General features: G+C 45.0%; 1 protein-coding gene across 1 annotated transcript in view; it reads right to left on the bottom strand.

Annotated features, from left to right (window-relative positions):
* Positions 1–23702, bottom strand: part of TFCP2 (transcription factor CP2) — a 152881-nt gene that overhangs the window by 63189 nt on the left and 65990 nt on the right. The window contains exon 6 of the mRNA XM_073612490.1: positions 13922–14074. Coding sequence (XP_073468591.1) covers positions 13922–14074 — 153 coding nt within the window. The remainder of the gene's footprint in view (positions 1–13921; positions 14075–23702) is intronic.

Genomic DNA, 23702 nt, shown 5'->3' with positions numbered 1-23702 from the left:
CGAAAAAACAACACAAAAAGGGGGGGTCTAACTGAAAGAGCCTCTATTTCGCTGACCCTCCTAGCAGTGGTCACGGCTACCAAAAAAAAGGGTTTTGCAAGTTAAGTCCTTTAGAGCACAATTTTCTAAAGGCTCAAATGGGCCTGTAAGACCAGGGAAAGGTCCCACTTAGGGAAGGAAGGACCCAGCACTGGCCTTTGTCTTGCTAGAGCTTTGAAAAATCTGACCACCCAGGGGTTGGTGGCCAGGGATTCCTCTAAATACGCGCTGAGACTTGGCTCTTAAGCGTACATTGCAAAAACTCCAAGACTGCTATAGGGCTCTGCACCTTAAAGGAGTACTCCAAACACCATTCTCTAAAGTGCCAGTGCCCCCAAACCTTCTGGTAGATTTGGCACGTCTCCTCCTCCTTACTATTGAGAAGGGTGGCTACTAGTTGGTCAGAAAAACCCCTGGTTTTTAGCATTTCCTCTCAGAAGCCAGGCCGCTAAGTTCCAGCGGTGAACCTGGGGACAGAGAACTGGGTCCTGTTTGAGGAGATCCTTTTCGAAGCGGAAGGAGCCAGGGGGGGTTCCACTGCCAACTGCTTGAGGATCGAAAACCAAGCCCTTTTGGGCCAGTGTGGAGCCCCTAAGATTAGAGAGGTGTTGTCTAACTGAAATTTTCTCAATACAGGCGGAAGTAGAACCGGAGGTGGGAAGGCGTAGCAAGTTTTGAAGTGCCAGCTTTGAGTCAGGGCATCTACTCCTAGAGCGTTTTCCCGAAGGTTTAGTGATAAGAATCATGGGGTCTTTGCATTGCTGCTTAAAGCAAATAGGTCCACTTCTGGGGGGCCCCCCCATCTCCTGACTATAAGGTCGAACACTTCCTGATTGGGGACCCAGTCGCCTTCTCTCTCAGTTGTTTCTGGCTGAGGAAGACGGCCACTACACTCTTCCCCCTTTAGAAATACTGCCGATAGGGAAAGCACATTGACTTCTACCCAGCTCAGAATCTCTGTTACTAGACTCAACAGGACTCCGCTCCGCGTGCCACCCTGCTTGCTTATATAAGCAATGACCGAGGAGTTGTCCGAATGCACCTGGATATGTTGGCACAGGAGTTCCCCTCATGAGAGCTTCAAGTGCCATTCCCACTACTTTTAGTTCTTTCCAGTTGGATGACCTCAAGTATCTTTTTTCCACATCCCCTGTGCCGGCCGAGAACCCAAGTGTGCTCCCCAGCCTCCGTCGCTTGCGTCTGTGGTAATCACTCTGGACACTGGAATGATCCACAGGCACCCCTGTGACAAATTTATCTGCTTCCTCCACCACCAGAGGGATCTTTTGACCCGAGGGGGAATTGAAAGCAGGGTGTCTAATGACTCCTGGCTGTGGTCCCACACTTTTAAAAACAAAGGCTTGCAGGGGACGGAAGTGTAGGCCTGCCCACTGGACCGTCGGGAGGGCAGAAGTCAGTAAGCCCAGGGTTGACATTGCTGCCCTTATTAATACCTGCTGGTTGTTTTGGAGGGAAGCTACCGCTCTGTCCACCTTTAGTATTTTTTCCTCAGGGAGAAAAACTCTCAGCTTTGTTGAGTCCAGCAGATATCCCAGATAGGAGATTTGCTGAGCTAGAACTAAACTGGATTTTTTTTCCAGATTCAGCAGCCATCCCAGCCCTGTCAGGATTTGTTTTGTTAGCTCCAGATCCCCGATTAGCTGCTCTGGAGATACTGCGAAGATGAGCAGATTGTCCAAGTATACAATACAATGATCGGTACTCAACCACAACCCCCCCCCCCCAGTCGTCAATATTGTGGAAGGAAGGCCCCCAGTCTTCCTCCCACAGTGACCAGTGTGTCATTGGTTTTTACGGGGCTGCAAAAAAAAACTCCTCCTTTGCCCTTACCTCTTTGGCCCCAAGTCTTCTTTTCCCCTTCAGGCTTGGGGGGGGTATCTTTTTTGAGGACGAAACCCCCTCTTGGTCTGAGTTGGGAGTTTACGTTTCAACTGGAATGCCTTTTTTCTTATCGGCTGTGCGGTCTAATACCGCTTCCAGACCTGGGACTAATAGAAGATCCCCAGTCAGTGGAATGCCACATAATTTCATCTTAGAGGCATAGTCGTCTGGCCATGTTTTGAGCAAGGGGGTTCGTCTGGCTGAGTTGGCTAGTGCAGCGCTCCTGGCAGATATGCGCAGCGACTCAGCAGAAGCATCCAAGATGTATGCTACCCCTTGCAAAATAGTTGGAAAGGATGACAACATGGTCTCTTTTGCCAAACCTGCCTCGATGTAGGCTTGAATCTTTGTAAGCGAATGTTCGAGGTTACGAGCCACCACTGTGACCGTCATCTCTGGTTTCAGATTACCCAGAGTTGATTCCCAGGTCTTTTTCCTTGTCCATGGTATCTATCAGAGCCCCCTAAATCCTCTAAGGCCAGATCTGTTTTTCTGGAAACTTGCGAGAATGCTGCTTCCAGTTTGGGATTCTTGTTCCAAATTGATGCAGGGTCATCCATAAAACGGAAACCTTTTTAAGGACCTGGAAAAGAAGGGTTTCTGCTCAGGATCCTGCCATTCCTTTTTGACCGTCTCAACCAGGACTTCGTGGACTGGGAAAACCTTTTTCTGTTCTCCCAAGCCCTTGTACATTTGGTCGTGGAGAGATAGGGGTTTGTCTACCTGGATACCCAGGGTGGTATAGACTGCCCCTAAAAGGTCCTCTACCCCATCAAGGGACAGTTTGTATCTTGAGGGTTTCCTGGACTCCCCGTCCCAGTTCTCTCCCTCCAATTCGCCCTGAGAACTGGAGGTAGCACTGTCTGGTACCTCCCTAGCCTCCTCTCTGGAAGGCCCTGCAGTTTCTCTGCCGAAGCAGTAGCCATAGGTTGGTAAGACGCAGAGCCCTGTGCAAGAGGCAGGGTTGTACTCTGTGATGCAGGTGAGGGATTAGCAGGAAACTGTAAACTCTCAAACAAGGTTTTAAAAAGACTGAAAAGTTGATGACAACTCTTTAACCGATGGTGCTAACCCTGTCTCCTGCTCTGATGCCCTTTCATTAACCAGTGCATCAATGCAATTTTTACATAGCACTTTCTTCCAAGCCTCTCCTAGGATGACCCTACAAGAGGCGCACTTTCTTTCTCTTAGAGCTATGCGTGGCTTTTTTCTCAGTATCTTTCTGAAATACATGCTAAGAAACACCAATCAATATCCCCATAAGACAGATACAACCATGGGGAGTACCTAGCCCCTCCTATAAAATAAGGGACTTGGTCTCCCCCCCCCCCCCCACCTCTGACCACCTAGAGGGGTCCCCCCCACTACAGGAACTCCTAGGTAGAGAGGACCCTTCCCCAGAGTGCCCTTACCTTGGGATGGCTGGAGCTGGCATCGCTGAGCATCGGCTTCAGACATGCTGATGGTGCTGCCTGTGGAGTCTTCTCACCACCTGTGCTGTGTTCCGACTCCTCTCCAGCCTCTGCCCGGCCCCCTATCAGCCCCGGAACCGAAAGTCGCGGGTCAAAGGGAAAACATATCCCTCCCCCCCCGGCCGGAAATGACGTCACCCACCGTCCGGCCCACCTGGTTCCACACTGCGTGCTCAGTGAAGCTGGGGATGCAAACCAAGACGAGGTCGGTGAGTACCATGCCGCTGCCCTGAAAAACCCCCGTCTCCTTACCAGGGACTTGGCAATATACAGCCCCCAATCTCTCTGACTGACTTAGGCCTGGTTCCAGCGCAGTGTCTCCCCTCCGGGGGAAACACAAATAACTGAGGCTGGCAGGGGGAGGAAGAAATTTATGGGGGCTGTAGCAGTGTTTCCAAAGGAAGAGGAGGAGCCAAGATCTCATTGTGGCTGTCCTGAAAGACGGGGAGGGAAAATAAGGGGGAGGTTTAAAATCCCTTTAGAAACCTAAGATCCCAAGAAAAGTAGGTAAATGGTTACTGTAAACTGCAGTGAAAATAGCTGCTAAACTGGTTTGCAACTCTGTAAAGCATCTAATGTAAAACACATGGTTTAAATTAATATATCCTGGCATGTTTAATAAATTCCTTAAGTAACTAACACTGTCTTTGACCCAAGGTCAGTAAGGGCCCCAGGAAAACCAATCTTTTAGTCTTACACTTAAAATACAAACTCTTATTAAAGTGGCTAGCAGCGGCAGAACAGAAAACTGCACAATGCCACACCATCTACACAGCACTAGTACCGGCCACAAAAAAAAAACAAAGCAAAAAACAAAAAAACAAAAAAAAAAAACAAAAAAAAAAAAAAAAAAAAGAGTCAAGATAAAAAAAGTCCACCGAACCTTAAATATGGGAAATACATCAAGAAGAAGCCTAATAATAAAGTTAAAATTGAAAGGTACAATCATGTAGCAGACCCGATTGGAAAAAAAATAAAAATAAAATTACATTCAGAAACAGACTGCTGTGTCCACAGTACACATAGGCATCTACTGCCATAAAATGCTTTTGCCAAGTAAATATATGACTACTTTAGGGCTGAAATCAACCAAATCAACATAAATCGATTAGTTGGACAGCCGATCAGTTGGCCTGCATACAGAATGCATTATTTCTTTACATATCAGAAAATACAGTGCAACACATGTACAGATTAGTAGGGTTGTCCCGATACTAGTATCGGCACCGATACCGAGCATTTGCCCAAGTACTTGTACTCGGGCAAATGCTCCCGATGTTTCCCCCGATACCTAGAGGACAGCTGTGATCGGCACGTGGGGAAGTTACAAGATTCTCCCCCAGCGGCTTTCACCAGCTTTAGTGACATACAGTGGTGATCGCTCACAGCTGACTGTCACTGCATCCTCCTCCGTGCCCCCTCCGTTCCTCTGTGCCTCTCCGCTGTCCCCTGCATTCCTCTCTCCTTATCTGTCCCCCTCCGTTCCTCTCTCCTTATCTGTCCCCTGAGTTTCTCTTTCCTTATCTGTCCCCTCCGTTCTCCCCCTCAGTTCCTCCGTCCTCCCCTTCCTTCCTTTGTGTATGGATAGAGTCAGCTGACTCTGTCCATTCACATAACTGAAACATTGTAATCTCCTGTGATTACGATGTGTCAGTTTATGAATGGAGAGAAGCCGCTGTCTTCTCTCCATTCATTCTCAGTGCAGCTGACGCTGCAGAGAAAGGGACTGGGGAATCTCTATCCTCTGTCTCTTTCTCTGTCTCAAGGGGGAGATATCAGAGGTCTGTTAAGACCCCTGATATCTCACCAAAGCCCCCCAAAAGGGCTGATAAAAAAAAAAAAAAACACAACACAATAAAGAATAAAAAAATATTGTAAAAAATAAAAATTGTAAAAAAAAAACAAACACACACATACAACGTTCACCCCCCCCCCCCCCCCCCCCCCCCCCAAAAAAAATAGCAAAAAAAAAAAAGTATCGGTAATCAGTATCGGCGAGTACTTGAAAAAAAGTATCGGTACTTGTACTCGGTCCTAAAAAAGTGGTATTGGGACAACCCTACAGATTAGTGCACCATCCACGTCGGTATACACAGTGCAGCACACATACAGCTCAGTATGCCATTCATACATGTCAGTAAGTGCCTGAGAATTTGTGAATGTGTGAGGAGCAGTGCCTCATGGGACATGTAGCCCTGGGCAGACGGAAGTGCGTGAAGCTAAAAAAGGCAGACTTTTTTTTTTACCTTGCTATAGGGCCACTTTATACCAGGGGTCTCCACTCCTGGCCCATAGGCCACATGCGGCATGCTTGTAGGTTTTCTCCAGCCCACAGCTCACCTCAGACACACACTGAAGGCACGGTCTATTTGCTTTTCTAAACCCCTGCTATTCACAGCAGCAAGTCCCTCCCCTCTACCCGGCAGCACCCGCTAGGTCAGTCCCGGGCCTGCAGATGGGCTGTTACTGGGGGGTGTGTTGAAGCAATTGGGGTGGCAGCACAGCCACCCGAATGCTTCCATTTGACAGACAGGAGGAGTCTGCTTGTCAGATTTACAAACAAACCTGGTGACTGTGGAAATAGGTTAACCCTTATAGTAATGATTATCTGCCGTTTTTGTAGAAGGGCTTTTTTTAACCCCATCATGACAGGTGATAAAAAAAATAAATAGAAAACAAACCCACACACACACGTGCTGCTGTTACTAAATCTTATGCTGACCATACATGTATCAATTTTTGAACGAGAATATTCTTAAGAAAATTCTTTGTACATTAGATGAATGTCGTTACAAAAAAAAAAAAAAAAAAGCACTTGCTTTTAAATATTCAATTTTAAAATGAATAATTTCTGAACAAAAAACACACACGCTAGCCAAAAAATATTTAGAGGAAAGTTTTCTATTCTGCGCCTTTAAATTTTCCCATCGCTGTGGTTGAAAATAAACGTCGAGTTGACCCCACTAACGAGTAGAAAATCAACCGAATGTTCTTAAAATTAAAATTTTGGAAAGAAAATAGTGTATGGAAAGCAGAGGTGACAACAGGCAGCTTGTATCAGGCTACTTGCCTATGACAAGGGTCATGACAAGGTCATGCATATTATATTACAATCCTGTCTGAAAATCTGCAAAACAATTTAGGTTTTTATTTTTTTTTTTCTTTAAATAAAAATTTTGATGTGTACCATTTTCAACCTCTAATTGTATATGTGTATATGTGTAATCCTAGACTTTGACTTGTCATTTCAGCCCAAAGTCCAATTGTTGTCAAAAGTTTGTAGAATTCACCTCTGTAACATCTCTAAAATTCGCCCCTTTTTAACCACTTCCATACCGGGCATTTTCACCCCTTTCCTGCCCAGGCCAATTTTCAGCTTTCAGCACTGTCACACTTTGAATGAGAATTATGCGGTCATGCGAGGTTGTACCCAAATTGATTTTGATAATTTTTTTCCCCACAAATTGATTGGTGGTATTTGATCAACTCTGTGGTTTTTATTTTTGGAGCTATAAACAAAACAAAAAATATTTATTACTTTTTGCTATAATAAATATCCCAATTTTTTAAAAAATAGACAAAATTATTTTTTCCCTCAGTTTAGGCCGATATGTATTCTACATATTTTTGGCAAAAAAAAAAAAAAAAATCGCAATCAGCGTATATTGATTGGATTGCGCAAAAGTCATAGTGTCTACAAAATAGGGGACAGAATTATGGCATTTTTATTTTACTAGTAATGGCATCGATCTGCGATTTTTATCGTGACTGCGATATTGCGGCAGACATATCGGACACTTTTGACACTATTTTGGGACCAGTGACATTTATACAGCGATCCATGCTAGAAAATGCATTTATTACTGTATAAATGTGACTGGCAGGGAAGGGGTTAACACTAGGGGGTGTTTAAAGGGTTAACTGTGTCCTAGGGAGTGATTCTAACTGTAGGGGGAGGGGACCCACAAGGGGAGAAGACCGATCGGTGTTCCTCTGTAATGGGAACACACAGATCGGTCTCCTCTCACCTGACAGGACGTGGATCCATGTGTTTACACAAACAGATCCACGTCCCTGCTCTGTGATGAGCAATCGCAGGTGCCCGCCAGACATTGCGGCCGCCGGGCACACGCATAGGGTCCCAAGTGATGCAGCGGGCGCGTGCAGGCGGCGCACGCGCGCTCTCCACAATGCAAGGAATCCCAGGATGTCATATGACGCCCGCCCGGAGGGACGAAGGGTTCCTGTGGGCGTCATATGACCATACAGCGGAAGTGGTTAACAAATGAAACCACCAGGCTCCCCATTCACTCCCTTGTCATTGCTCGCCTTGACTATTGCAACTCCCCCCTCATTGGCCTACCTCTCCATAGGCCATCCCCCTCTTCAGTCTATTATGAATGCTGCTGTCAGACTTATCTACCTTACCAACCGCTCAGTGTCTGCCAACCCTCTCCTCCAATCCCTAAACTGGCTCCCAATCACTTAGCGAATTAAATTCAAAATGCTAACCACAACATATAAAGCCATTCACAACTCTGCCTCGAGCTACATCACCAATCTTGTCTCCAAATATCCCCCAAATCGTCTGCTCTTCTCAAGACCTCCTAGCTCAAGCTCTCGCGTCTCCTCATCCCATGCTCGTCTCCAGGATTTCTCCAGAGCCTCTCCCATCCTCTGGAACTCTATACCTCCACCGGTCCAGCTTTCCCCTACTCTTGCTACTTTCGGCGATCCCTGAAAACTCATCTCTTCAGGAAAGCCTATTACGTCTCTAATCTTCTACCACTTCCATCAGCTCATTCCCCACATTTACAAACTTTTGTACCACCTGCCCCACCCTATTAGATTGTAAGCTCTTCTGAGCAGGGCCCTCTTAATCCTCTTGTATTTTATTGTATTATTATAACTGTATTGTCTCCTGTTTATATTGTAAAGCACTGCGTAAACTGTTGGTGCTATATAAATCCTGTATAATAATATCATTATATATATACTCTGAGAATAGCAGACAGAAGAATTACGGTGTGTGTAAAAAAAAAAAAATAAAATTATATATATATATATATATTTTTTTTTTTTTTTACACACACCGTAATTCTTCTGTCTGCTATTCTCAGAGTATTAGATATTTTGTCCCCTGACCATATAGATTTTATATGTATATAATGTATGTATAATAATAAAATTATAATATATATATATATATATACACATACACACACACACACACACACACACACACACACACCACTGCATATACAGTAGGTATTCAAGGATAGTTTCTTTAAAACTTTACGTATTAACAAAGTTAAACACCACAATTATTCTTTTTAGGTTTTTATCCCATTAAAATCGAATAGAAATAACCGGCCAACTAATTGATTATGAAAATAATCATTAGTTGTAGCTCCCATCCCCCTACACCCTCTGGCAGCAGCCGCAAGCCCCAGAACTTGGTCTCTATTCCTCTTCATTTCAAAACCAACCCCCCCCATTTCCTGTGCACTTTGCAACGCACGCTCTGTCTAACAAACTCCCCGCCCAACACGACCTCTTTATCATAAACTCCTTTAACCTACTTGCCATTACTGAAACCTGGCTTCATGAATCAGATACTACTTCTCCTGCTCCCCTCTCCCATGGAGGCCTTCTCTGGATTCACTCCCCCAGACCAAGTGGACGGAAGGGAGGTGGAGTGGGACTCCTTCTAGGCCCATGCAGCACCTATGAGCTACTTCACCCACCTCCCTCTCTGACACTCTACTCTTTTGAGGCACATTGCATTTGTCCATTCTCTCCCATTTCTCTAAGAATTGCTGTCATCTACTGGCCCCCGGACCAGTATCAGCATTCCTTGATGACTTCTCTGCCTGGCTACCCTACTTTCTCTCTTCTGAAATCCCCACAATTATTGTCGGTGACGTCAACATCCCTGTTAACATTAACACTACTATTACTTCTAAACTTCTCAGTCTAACCTCATTGATTGACCCGAAGCAATGGATACAGGCTCCTACTCCAACCGCAACACCCTTGACCTTGTCTTCTCTTATCTGTGCACTCCGTGCAACCTTTCAATCCTCGACCACTCTCTGATCACCACCTTATTAGTTTTGCTCTCTCCCTGTCTTCCATCTCCTCTCCCTCCAACCGTCTAACAGTTACACGTAGAAACCTTCGCCACCTAAACCTCTCTCTTCTCTATTCTGCTACTGATCACCTCTGACAAAATCTCACCCCTGTCCTGCCCCAACCTAGGGGCAGGACAGGGGTGAGATTTTGTCATAAAGGTGATCAGTAGCAGGGGGGTTTGTGCCTCTGGCCCACTCCGTGCCAACTACCGTGTGTCGCACTCAATGCCAGGGTTGGTAAGTGTGGTTTTGGTCAACTACTTTTAGCATTTCTACTCTACTCCCCTCTATATAGAGAGTGTGGTTTACTATATGTATATATTTTACAGGAATCTGTCGCATCTGCTCCTGATGAGTGGAGAAAGCCATCCACGAAACGCGTCAAGCTATACTTGATGCTACAGCTTTATCAATTACACCTCGATGATGTTATTACCATTTTAATATATTTACATATATCATGCGATCTTAGATACAGTTACCGGGCATGCCACCTTTGGCACCTGTAGGCCATATTGCTGTTTCATACTAATATTACTCTGATTACTATGCATTCATTATGATCATGTATTTATCTGCATTTACTCTTCTATCCATCATGCCCCCATTTTTGTGCCATGTGTGTGTGTGTGTGTGTGTGTGTGTGTGTGTGTGTGTGTGTGTGTGTGTGTGTGTGTGTGTGTGTGTGTGTGTGTGTGTGTGTGTGTGTGTGTATATATATATCTATATATCTATATATATCTCTATATATCTATCTGTCAATATCAATGGCTGAACTATCAACTTGTCCCCCCACGCCAAGGTCCTAGGTGTAATCCTGGACTAACCTTTCGGCCCCACATCCTATCACTATCCAAAATTTGCCACCGCAACATCTCCAAGATACGCCCCTTACTAACCAATGTCACCACAAAGCTTCTAATCCACTCCCTGGTCATCTCCCGCCTCGACTACAGCAACTCCCTCCTCATTGGCTTACCTCTAAATAGGCTATCCCCGCTTCAGTCCATCATGAACGCTGCTGCCAGGCTCATCCACCTCACAAACTGCTCAGTGTCTGCTACACCCCTCTGCCAATCCCTCTATTGGCTGCCACTCAGCCACCAAATTAAATTCAAGATACTAACTATAACTTACAAAGCCATCCACAACCTGGCCCCCAGCTACATCACTAACCTAGTCTCAAAATACCAACCTAAACGTTCTCTTCGCTTTTCCCAAGACCTCCTGCTCTCAAACTCCCTTGTCACCTCATCCTATGCTCGCCTTCAGGACTTCTCCAGAGCCTCTCCCATCCTCTGGAATGCTCTACCCCAATCTGTCCGATTTTCTCCTACTTTATCCACTTTCAGACGATCCCTGAAAACTCATCTCTTCAGAAAAGCCTATCTAGCCCCCACTTAACTGTAAATTCATCTTCTCAAATCAGAACATCGCCCACAGTTATTACCTCTTGTATCTCTTGACCTTCCCTCTTAGATTGTAAGCTCTAAGGAGCAGGGCCCTCTGATTCCTACTGTATTAAAGTGTATTGTATTTTTACTGTCTATCCTCAAGTTGTAAAGTGCTACATAAACTGTTGGCGCTATATAAAATCCTGTATAATAATAAAAATGTTTTTCCATGCACAGCGGCTAAACGATTAGCTTTTGCGACTTGCAGCACTATGATCGTTAGTTTAAATCCCAACCATGGCACAACCTGCTTGAAGTTTACATGTTCTCCCTGTGCGGGTTTCCTCCGGGTACTGGTATGCTGGTAAACCAAGTTGGACTGATGTGCCTTGGGCTTCTATACCCAAAGTGCACTTGTGCTTTTGTTTGCATTACGAGACTTAACGTTTGAGTCCCACTTCTTGTATTCTCCCACATTTTATACAACCCAAGTATGCTCGATTATGTGTTTTGTTTTTTTTTTTGCTTTACATACAGACTTATGTCCCTGTTTTAGGTTTCTGTCTATCTGTAAAGTTCAAATAAAAATCTATTTGCCATTAGGTTGGACTGATGTGAATTATACACACACACACACACATTTTCTCTATATCTCTATAAACACATACACACACACACACACACCAGCACTCTACAAACAGGCAATAAAAATTGAGCATTTGATGAATACATAAGCAGGTTACCTTCAGTGCAAACAATATTGTTAACAAGATCTCAAACTTTCTGTAAATGGCGAGGGGGGGTCTTACACTACAAACACCTGTTCATGACAGCTAAGCTGGTATTGCCTCTCACTTTGGGGAGATCTACTCTGTTGTATCTCTTCAGCAAGAAGTTAAGTAAACTCTCCCCAGTGAAAAATGTTTTTTTCCTGTTACCATTTTCTACTCTATCCACACTAAAAATAATTGGTTTAGACATATGGCCAATATCTTTATTCAGAGATTACCATCTAGTCACCCTTTGCTTGTAGGATACAACTGTGCATATTTACATGTGTCAGGGGAGTAGGTATTCCTTCATACTAAAAAAACAAAAAAAATGGTATACATCTATAGTGCTTGTATAAGAGTAAAGGGGTTAATTTTGTATAAAGTGTGCATTCTTAAAATGGCAGATAACACCTCCACAGAAATAGTTGAATGCATGGTATAGAAGAACTTTCATGCACAGTAGGCAGATAGGTGGAAGAGATAAGCAGCTTCCATTACAGAAACCTGTACAGCGCCTTTGTTCCACATACTTGACTGGAAGGAGTCAATTTACTGCAGTGTTAAAAGCTCTTGACTGGAAAAGTGTCATTTATATTCAAATAAAGAAAATGCGCCCAAGGCCAAAAGCTTACGTCTGGCAAGAAAAGAGTGATTCTGTAGAATAGTAGACAAACCAGTTGTCACGTTGAATGGAGAAATTCCTAGATTTAGCCTTTATAAATTGCTGGCATGAAGCAGGATTTCCAAGCAAATACATGTGATTAAAAACTTACAAGGTCTCAACTTTTCATTTCAACTAATGCAATAAAACTTGCTGTAAAATGTTTGAGAGTCCATCCAGACACACCAGAATTTAGAGAAACAGACAGGTTAAAGAGTAACCTACAGGAGGTTGGGACACTGAAAAAACAAAATATTGTAAGCCAGCCTCTGTATAACCCTTCCTCTAACCAGCACCTCTCAGTTTTGTGAGAAAGCAATGCACAGGGCCAGCAAAACAGGTGTGTCCTGTGTCACCCAAAGGACAAGAACAAAAATCTTATCTTCTCCATCATCAATTGAGAGACACAGGCAATCAGAAAGTGCTGGGACATCCCAAAGCAGTACCAAGTGAGGGGTTTGGAAAACGCTTGCAAGCTTCCTCAACAGACTGCACATATGCCACAGAAGGAGTACCAGCAGCAGGATTCCAGGGCAATTTACCTACTGACAAACTAGGGAAGCACATGACCATTGGGGGATAGATACATCCTGTCATGTTGGAGATAAGCACCCAGGTGCAGAATACTACTTGAGTAGAGACTAGCAGTAGAGGGGAGCTAGATGGTGATGCATTGTTTCCAAAGAGCAGAGTATGGTAAAAAAAAAGTAGTACACTGAATCAGCTATCATAGGGAGCAGACCACTTGAACTGTCACAGCAAAAGCTCTCAGATCTTCCAGGAGGTGAAGGCCCAGCTACACATAAGGGTTGCCCAACAGACACAAAGTCAGAATATCAAGACACCCAGGTATCCTTGTCCATGGATTTGACCATTATATTTGTGCACTCCAAATCATTTAGTCTGCTGGATAGTAGAACAGCAAAAAGCATACTGAGAATACATACACTGGTCAATTTTTTTTTTAGTTCTTTACACACTGACAATCTGAACCATTCTAATTCTTCAAAACACAAAAAAAAAAAAAAAAAAATTCAAGCTGTAAACTCTTTCATCTACCCAGTGAAGTGACTTGCAATAGGTGATACGCAGATGAAACAAAGCTTCCTACAGTAGTTGTAGCTGTGTATCTGCAGCCATTTTTCCTGAGGATTTTTTTGAAAAACACAAGTATTTCTCTATAGTTTTATCAGCAGGGGAGCGGGGATCTGGAGTCTTCTTAGAGCCGACAGCTGAGCCCTGACTGGAGGGAAGGGACACCCCCTCCCCCTTTAACACAGTACAGAGAACAAGCACAACTGTGGATAACACTCACAGACTGGGTGCTGCAGCTCCCTCCCTCATCACCATTTAACTCACTGGTAATAGGAAAAGCTGCCATAACTGAGTCATGCTGAGAACAGAGGAGCCAGTGAACAGAGAGAAATGGCCCACAGTGCTTTGGAGAGTGACAAGTACACAGTACAGAAAGATGTGCTTTTTTCCATATTTCATGTCTGAGGTTTACTTTATTCACTTTAAGATAGCTGCTTGCTTAGTGACATACCTTGAAGACTTTAATCTGACAGCTGGCTGAATGCAGGTGTTCTGTGTATTCTCCATTTTCATTCTCTTTGAAGGTATCTATCTGGATTCGGAAGGGAACACCTTTTTCACCCCCATGCTTCCTCATGGTAAATTCTGTACTAATACAGTGTACCTATATAAAAGAAAAAGTAAAAAAGTAAAGTTAAATGCAAATCTAATGGGAAAGCAGTATTCTGTACATTCACTAAACTATGCTTTTCTTAAACTATAAAATTGTATACTTTCACAATTTTTGATACAAGCTTATGAACCCAAAATGTTTACAAATAACAGTTTTTAGTGATCTGTAAAATTAATTTCTTGCAGTACATCACAGGACACATGAGACTTAAAAGGGGTTGTAAAGGCAGGTGGTTTATCTTAATGCATTCTATGCATTAAGATAAAAATGCCTTCTGTGTACAGCATCCCCCTTAAACCTTTCCTGAGGTCCATCTCTGTCCAGCGATGTCCACAGGTGTCCCAGCCGTCCTAGATTCTCCTTCAGGATTTGCTGAGACATGGCAGCGGAGCCATTGGCTCTCGCTGCTGTCAAGGTCAGCTAGCCAGTCAGGTTAGAGAGGGTGCGGGGCCGGGCTCTGTGTCTGAATGGACTCAGCTCGGGTGTCCCCATAGCAAGCTGCTTACTGTGGGGCACTGAACGGGAGGGAGGGGCCAGGAGCACAGAAGAGGGACCCGAGGAGTGGATCCGGGCTGCTCTGTGCAAAACCACCGCACAGAGCAGGTAAGTATAACAATTTTGTTATTTTTATAGGAAAAAAAAAACACAAGACTTTACAATCACTTTAAATTCTAAGACCATTAGGTTACCTTCCACCTCAAGGTGATTGGACACTGGCAAACAGCAAAGTCAGGCATTGCCCTGCATAACTACTCCCACCCCCAGTATTGCCCCAGTTTTGTTAGCAAACAATAGCGTGAAACAAGAGGGGAGGGATTGGTGTCCTGTGATGTACTCCAAGAAAGGTACAGGCATTTACCTTCAGGCAAGTCAGAAATCCCAGTTGTTTCTTAATCATACAACACACACGCACACTCTAACGTGGTTGTAAAGGCAGAAGGTTTTTGTATCCTAACGCAACACGATTAAAAAAAAAAAAAAAAAATCCTTCTGTGTGAATCAGCCCCCCCCCATACTTACCTGAGCCCCATCTAGATTCAGCAATGTTGCATGAGAGACTTGGCTGTCCGGGACTCTCCCTCATTGACGGAGACAGCAGTGCTGTGCCAATGGTTCCCGCTGCTATCAAAGTCAGTGAGCCAATGAGGAGAGAAAGGGGGTGGGGCTGGGCCAAGCTGTGGCTTAGCTTGATCGCCCCCAAAGCAAGCTGCTTGCTGTGGGGGCACTCAACAGGAGGGAGGGGCCATGAGCACCAAAGAGGGGTCTGAGAAGATGCGGATCTGGGCTGCTGTGTGCAAAACAGAGCAGGTACGTATGACATTTTTGATATTTTGAAAAAAATAAAAATAAGCTCTGCTTATCAGAGCAGCCTAACTCCTGGTTTCGCCTTGGTGATTTTCCACAGCCATGGCGTTGGACTGGATCCTGATCAACAGTCCCTGGAGTAAGGGGGTCTGAAGCTGAAGACCAAGCTGAATCGCCCTGAACTCCAGGACATTAACCTGCATCCAAGCTTACTTTGAACCACATTCCATGAACTAAGAGGGACTCAAAGATCCCTCCCCAACAGGCTGGCGTACATCAGTACCTTCCACACCATGGGAAGAAAGGATTTCACAGACCAAGCAGGAAGGCCAATTCAAGGATAATATGGTTCTGAAGCTCAGACACAGGGGGATATTTAATAAAGTTGGTGCACACAGAAGTCAGAAGCTGATTAGTTACCATGTTCAGCTGGACTAGATTCTGTGTGCACCAGTTTTAGTAAATCTCACCCACTAAGTGATCCATGGACATTTGTTTCATGCTGTCAGCATGTTTATTTAAAATGGCCTTAAATGAAACTGAGCATATTGGAATGCCTCAAAAAAGGAGGCTACCATCAAATCTAGCAACCTCAGGTAAAAGTGAAGAGAGATGCTCCCGGGAAGTCAGCTCCCATACTGTGGATCCAGGGGGATACCTACAAGAGTCACAATTGCAACCCAACCCTATGCTGCAGGGGGCTTGTTTGGCCCCCCTATATGGCTGGATAGGAGGAGCGGCAGGGATGGCTGGATATAGAAGGAATCGATCTCTCTATTTTCCTCCTGTCGCATGAAGATAAAGACATTCAGCTGCTGCAGGTAAAAAAAAAACAAAAAAAAACAAACTACTGACAGCAGTGGCGGAACTACCAGGGTCACAAAAGGTCACACCTGAGAACGGGCCTAGGCATTCCGCCACCAGGCTTGAAGGTAAGGGCCATGGACAGCGGTCCCTTCATGGTTTTGGGCACCAGGGCCCTGAAGGTTCGAGTTACACCACTGCGTGGACCAGAGGGTCTGAGCTTTTTCCTGAGGAAGACACATACAAGCAAGTGTAGGCGGCACAGTGGTGTAGTGGGTAGCACTTTCGCCTAGCAGTAAGAAGGGTCGCTGGTTCGAATCCCAACCAAGACACTACCTGCCTGGAGTTTGCATGTTCTCCCTGTGCCTGCGTGGGTTTCCTCTGGGTACTCCGGTTTCCTCCCACACTCCAAAGACATGCTGGTAGGTTAATTGGATCCTGTCTAAATTGTCCCTAGTATGTATGAATGTGAGTTAGGGACCTTAGATTGTAAGCTCCTTGAGGGTAGGGACTGATGTGAATGTACAATGTATATGTAAAGCGCTGCGTAAATTGACGGCGCTATATAAGTACCTGAAATAAATAAAATAAATAAATAAATAAGTGTCGTGTCCAATACAAGCTCCAGATATTCCAGACGGTGTGAGACAGTTCTTGGGTTGACCTTTTTGAGCTTAAGGACCCGGCCCAAGTTCTATAAGGCTTGCACCATCTGTAGCACACTGGCCCCGAGGTCTTCTACCTATTGTTCCTGCAGGAGCAGATAAATCCAAATACCTCGGAATGGGGATCCTCTAGGCTCGCACGTGGAGACCAGCACCTTTGTGAGTACTTGTGGTGCCGTGGTAAAACTAGAGCAACAAATTTTAAATGCTGCTCCCTACTTCAAAAAACGCAGGCAGCGTGGAGAGACAGATTGATTGTATAGGATTTTAAACATGCAGAAACTTGTTCAGGTGCTTTAGACCCAGAATGGGCTACACATCACCGTCTGGCTAAGCCATCATGGACAGGTTTGGAATAGTAACTGAGAAACCTTTCAGATTCTGGAAAAAGGGCAAAGGACCCTCAGAGCACAACCGGTCCATTGCAGCAAACAGGGCTGCACTTATGTCAAGTGCAGCAGGCACATTTGACGGCATGAAACATGGGGGAAGAAATTAAACACCAGCTTGCAGGCCTGGACACAAGGATTTGAACCCAGATATTGGAGATCCCTGGAGTCTAAACAGGTGCAAAGGCCACCAGGCATCCACCCCCATGCAGAAGTGGGGGCACCATTCATTCGGAGGAAGGATTGTTACCAGTCTATCAAGCTTGGGGTTCCAGGATTTTTTCTTAAATCAAGTCTTTTGTTTTGCTTAGCAACCACTTCTCCTCCTCTCTCCCCCTCCAATTTCTGAAACGAACCCTTTGTTTTTTTTTTGTTCTGCAGACTTCTACTGCTTCTTCAGAGATAAGAGTGCACTTTCCTCCCATAATCTTTTGGATAAATGTATTCAAAGGCACTGCCAAGAGTTTGTCCTCTTAAGGTACAAGGTCCTGCTGCCTTTTGCAGAGGAGCCCTGCTGGCCGCCATTTTAGCCATAGTGCACGCCTTATGTGAACTGACAAGTTCCAGATGAGAGGGTTGGAAAGAATTTCCCAACCAATCCACACAGAAGCACAATGTTTTGGGGAAGAGCTCCGGCTGCTCTGGATTTCAGGACCCCAGTTTCTCTTCCTATACGCTTTGTCTAGAACAGCAAGGCTTGACAATCACTTATGGATGCAATGGCGGGTTGCATCGCTGTGCTTGCCAAGGAAGAGGAGATGGATTCAAACTTTGTCTGCAAGTATCTTAAACAATGTCCACCGAGACATTAAGGGTCTTATTTAAACAAGAGAGCAGGGTCCAAAGCTGGGATCATCCACTTCATGTAGAAGCAGTCATCCATTGGATATAATTGTGCAAATCGGGGGTGTAAATACTTTTTTTGGATGCGGCTGTTCTTTATGCCCCCTATGTCCCTAGAGTGTCCTGTAGTGACTAGGGACCAGCCAGAAGAGCCAAAGGGGCAAGTAGGGAGACCTGACCGAGGAGTTGAATAGGATCAGCAATGGGAGTTCTGCCACAAAAGCAGAGATTCAGCAAACCGGATGACAGACAAGTATAAAGTAGTTTTCTTCACAGGGTACCACTTTTGACTTTTTAAAATTCCTTTACGGGGTCACTTTAAACTACAGCCGTGGCCAAAAGTTTAGAAAAGGACACAAATATTTCCACAAAGTCTGCGGCTTCAGGGGTTTTTTTTAGATCTTCTGGTCAGATGTTACTTTGGTATACTGAAGTATAATTACAAGCATTTCATAAGTGTCAAATGCTTTTGACAATTAAAGTGGATGTAAACCAGATTCATGAAATTTGGCCTAGGCACATATATTTGTAGTGTTCACTAATCTCGCTCCAAAGCTTCTGGCAAGTTCTCTGACAACCGAGATAAAACCAGCCTGAAATTTGTGTCGGGGCGGGTGCTATAAATAGATTAGCAGAGAGCTTGTCACAGCACAGCTATGCACATTCCTTCCTCTGCCTATGTGGAGTGTGTGCGCGCCTTTCCCCAATCACCTGTCACACAGTGTATGCCAAGAATCCACGCCTACTACTGAAGTAAAAATTCTAACACGATGTTAGAATTCTAAAGAATATAGCAAGCTGAAGAGAGCAGATATGCATGTTAAAAAAAAAATAATAATAATGTAGGGAGATTTGTTTCATCTCTATGCATTATCTGAGGCTGTTCACTTCACTTCATAGGAGAGGGTTTACATCCACATTAAGTTTATGCAAAGAGTTAGATTATTCCCTACTTACTGGGACGTCCCAGAGCAATAGCCTTGAGGGGAGGGAGACATCCTGCCAAACTAAAATAGCCTTCAGACTTTAAAACATCAGTCTGTAGTACACTATGTCCAAAAGCCAAATCTTTGGCTGCTCTAACATCTACCAGATAAAATCTTGTGAACATATGCACTGAAGACCAGGCTGCAGCCTTACAAAATCTGAGCCACAGATACCTGATGGCGAAAAGCGCAGGAGGTTCCTACACCCCTGGTAGAATGAACTCTCACCCTGAAGGGAGGAGCCTTGCGTTTCAGACCGCCTGAATGACCAATTGATGGACCTAATGGGCAATGGAAGCCTTGGAAGCTGCCTGCCTCTTCTTGGGTCCTTCTGGTAAAACAAAAAAGGAGTCTGATCCTCGGATATCTGCAGATCTAGACAAAAACTGACTGCACGCACTACATCCAAGAAGTGCAGTTGTTTCTCTTCCAAACGACCCCGAGAGAAAAAAGGCAAAACAATGTCCCGATTCAAAATGAAAGGCCGACACCACTTTAGGCAAGAAGGATGGAACAAGTCATAACATAGCTAAAGTATGGTTCCCTGTATGAAAGGGCCGCCAACTGCGATACCCTTCTAGCTGAGGTCATGGTCATCAGGAAGGCTAGCTTGCGTGACAGCAAGGCTAATGGAGTTTTCTTAATAAGCTCAAACGGTTGTTTCTGTAACACAGGCAGTACCAGGTTTAAGTCCCAAGGACACATAGGTGACCTAATGGGGGGAAGCAAGTTACACCCTGCATAAAAGGATCGGATCAGTGAACGTCACATGTCCCTCTGCCAAGATTAATAATATGTGGTTCACCTCCTCCTGAGTTGAACGGCTGCGGGTACCACCCTGGAGGTTGATATAGGCCACTGCAGTGGCATTGTCAGGCTGAACCCCCGATGGGGCAGTACTGAAGCTCCACTGTCCAGGACCGTAGGGCCAGACATACCGCCCGTAACTCCAGGATGTTGATGGGCAGGGCTCTTCCCTTGACTATCTTCCCTTGAGCCCCTCTGGTGTCACTCCCTAGCCCGAGAGACTGGAGTCTGGTCAGTACTCGCCAAGACACCGGGAGGAAGGATCTGACCTTTTGCAGGTTCCAATCCTGCAACCACCAGCTTAGGCTTAAGTGTGCCCGGGGAGATAAGAACATGGGGTAATCCAGGGCTTGTGCTCTCCTGTTCCAAGCCGACAAGATGTTTTGTTGTAAAGGCCTGGAATGAAATTGAGCGTAGGGAACTGCCCCGAAGGAGGACACCATCCTTCCCAGAAGACTCATACAGAGCCAAATGGAGGCCCCTTGCCTGACGCACCTGATCTTCATGGGTGTCAGAAATACCTTTGCCTGGACCGTATCCAGGATCAGACCTAGGTACTTGACTCAGAGCTGGTCTCAAGGTTGACTTTTGGGTATTTATGACCAAGCCCACGTTTTCTAAATACCGCACTGTGCAGACTACACTGTGTTCCAGGGCCTGTAGTGAGTGATTTCTAAACAGGCACCAAGATCCCCTGGGCCCTTAAAAGACCCAAACAGGTGCTAGGATCTTTGTAAACACCTGAGGTGCTGTGGCAAGCCCGAAGGGCAGTGCCACAAACTGGAAAGGACGTTCCTCTACTGCAGATCGCAGGAACCTCTGATGAGGCTTAAAGATAGGCAAGTGTAAATACATGTCCTTAATATCGATGCAGGCCAAGAAGGCTCCATCTGGAGTGAGGCTACTACCGAGCGGACTGACTCCATCCTGAAAGATTGGATTAACAGAGGTTGGTTCAGGGATCTTAGGTCCAAGATTGGCCTTATGTCCCCATTTGGTTTTAGAACCGTGAACAGGTTTGAAAAAAAAAAAAAAAAACCCTGTGCCTCTTTCAGACACAGGAACCTCGAAATCCTGATGCACCAACTGCTCTTGTGCTTGAAACAATAAGTTGCTTTTTGAAGGATCCACAGGAACATTGGATCTTAAAACCCTGAGGAGGAAACCTTCTTAATTCAAGCTTGTAATCGTGGGACACTGTTGAGGTGACCCACTCGTCTTGCACCACTGTTCCACAAATTGGAGCAGCCTTTCCCCCACCCAATAGAGAGGGGGCGTTCCCTCAAAAAAAAAAAAAAGGGCTTGGTGCCGGGTTTAGAAGAGTTCTGGACCTGGATCTAGAGCCCTGTTGGTGGCGGAACTGCCTTAGCGCTGAATTACCTGCGGAAGTCTGAGGTTTTAAAATAAGGGAAGCCTGGTCCTTCTCTTTACAGGAAGTAAAGAACCCTTACCTCTGGAAATCTTTTGGATGTACTTGTCCAGATCAAACGTTCCCCATGGAAGGGGAACCCTGTCAATAACTTCATACAGGGAAGCTTGACTGACCAGTTCTTAAGCCACAGAAGTCCGTGCATGTGTACAGACAGGAGAGCCAAAACGAGAAACCTGTTTTATTGAATCCTTCAAGGCATCAACAGAAAAACACAGCACTCAAGGTAAATCTGCTCTTCTTTCAGCAGGATCATCCTCTTGGTTAGGTTAGGCCTGTCAGTTCATCTGACCTGATCCTTTAAAGGACTGGCAGACTCCAATTGTTGCAACAGCTGAGTGAATAGCTGAACTGGCCAAAGAAAAGGAAGCCCTTAATAGGTACTCCAGTTTCTTATCAACAGGGTCCTTCAAGCCCAATGCGTTATCCACCGGACAGGTTAAGTTCTTTTTTAAAGGGAGAGACTGCGGCATCTACGGCTGGCATGCTCCATTTCTTAACAAAACTTTTCCTCCATGGGATATAAAAGTGAAAACCTCTTTGGGAACATCCTGACAGGATTTTCGTTCCTAATCGGCATACACTGCCTGTTCCAACAGCGGGTGCAAGGGGAAAGCCTGTGCAACCTGAGGAGGCTTCAGGGACCCCAAAGAAGAGGCTCTGAAACCTCTGCAGGAGGCAACATAACCGCTTAGCGCAAATCTCCATCATTGTACGTCGGTACTTTGACGCCAATTACCATTGTTATATGGCAGAAAGCTGCCATAATCCCGGTATTTTCAACAACAGCGAGCGGCTGGCTTTCAGATAAAAAAAGTTGTCTAAAATGATTTATTGCATTTTAGTGTAAATGTTAGATCGAAGGTCTTTTTGACCCCAGAGCTCACATTTAAGGAGGTCCGGTCATGCTTTTTTTCCTATTACAAGGGATCCTTGTAATTGGAATAGAAGTGACCCAAATTTATTTTTTTTTTTTAAAAGGACAGTGTAAAATTAAAAAAGTAAAATAAGAAAAAAAAAAAAAAATTTAAAGCGCCCCGTCCCGCCAAGCTGAGCGCAGAAGCGAAAGCATACGCAAGTCGCGTCTACATATGAAAACACTGTTTAAACCACATATGTGAGGTATCACCGCGATAGTTAGAGCAAGAGCAATAATTCTAGCACTAGGGCTCCTCTATCTCTAAACATGTAACCTGTAGAAACTTCAAACACCTTCTATGGAGATTTTTAAGGGTAAAAGATTGTTGCCATTTCATGAGCGGGTGCAATTTTGAAGCATGACATGTTAGGTATCAATTTACTTGGCGTAACATTATCTTTCACAAAATAAAAAAAAAATGGGTTAACGTTACCGTAGTCTTATTTAAGGGGAAAAAAAAAAAAAAAAAAAAAAAAAAAGTGCATTTTTGCCCCCCCCCCCCCAAAAAAAAAATTGCGCTTGTAAGACCGCTGCGCAAATACAGTGTGACAAAGTATTGCAACGACAACCATTTTATGAGAGAGAGAGAGAGAGAGAGAGAGAGAGAGAGAGAGAGAGAGAGAGAGAGAGAGACAGAGAGAGAGAGAGACAGAGAGAGAGAGAGAGACAGAGAGAGAGAGCAGAGAGAGACAGAGAGAGAGAGAGAGAGAGACAGAGAGAGAGAGAGAGACAGAGAGAGAGAGAGAGACAGAGAGAGAGAGAGAGACAGAGAGAGAGAGAGAGAGACAGAGAGAGAGAGAGAGACAGAGAGAGAGAGAGAGACAGCAGAGAGAGAGAGAGAGACAGAGACAGAGAGAGAGAGACAGACAGAGAGAGAGAGACAGACAGAGAGACTCACAGAGACAGACAGAGAGACACACAGAGACAGACAGAGAGACACACAGAGACAGACAGAGAGACACACAGAGACAGACAGAGAGACACACAGAGACAGACAGAGAGACACACAGAGACAGACAGAGAGACACACAGAGACAGACAGAGAGACACACAGAGACAGACAGAGAGACACACAGAGACAGACAGAGAGACACACAGAGACAGACAGAGAGACACACAGAGACAGACAGAGAGACACACAGAGACAGACAGAGAGACACACAGAGACAGACAGAGAGACACACAGAGACAGACAGAGAGACACACAGAGACAGACAGAGAGACACACAGAGACAGAGAGAGACACAGAGACAGACAGAGAGACACACAGAGACAGACAGAGAGACACACAGAGACAGACAGAGAGACACACAGAGACAGACAGAGAGACACACAGAGACAGACAGAGAGACACACAGAGACAGAGAGACACACAGAGACAGAGACACACAGAGACAGAGACACACAGAGACAGAGACACACAGAGACAGAGACACACACAGACACACAGAGACAGAGAGACACACAGAGAC

Source organism: Aquarana catesbeiana, linkage group LG02 (assembly GCF_042186555.1).
Source record: "Aquarana catesbeiana isolate 2022-GZ linkage group LG02, ASM4218655v1, whole genome shotgun sequence".
Classification (NCBI taxonomy): domain Eukaryota; kingdom Metazoa; phylum Chordata; class Amphibia; order Anura; family Ranidae; genus Aquarana; species Aquarana catesbeiana.
Note: the sequence above shows the minus strand (reverse complement) of the source record. Positions and strands in the feature narration are given on the sequence as shown.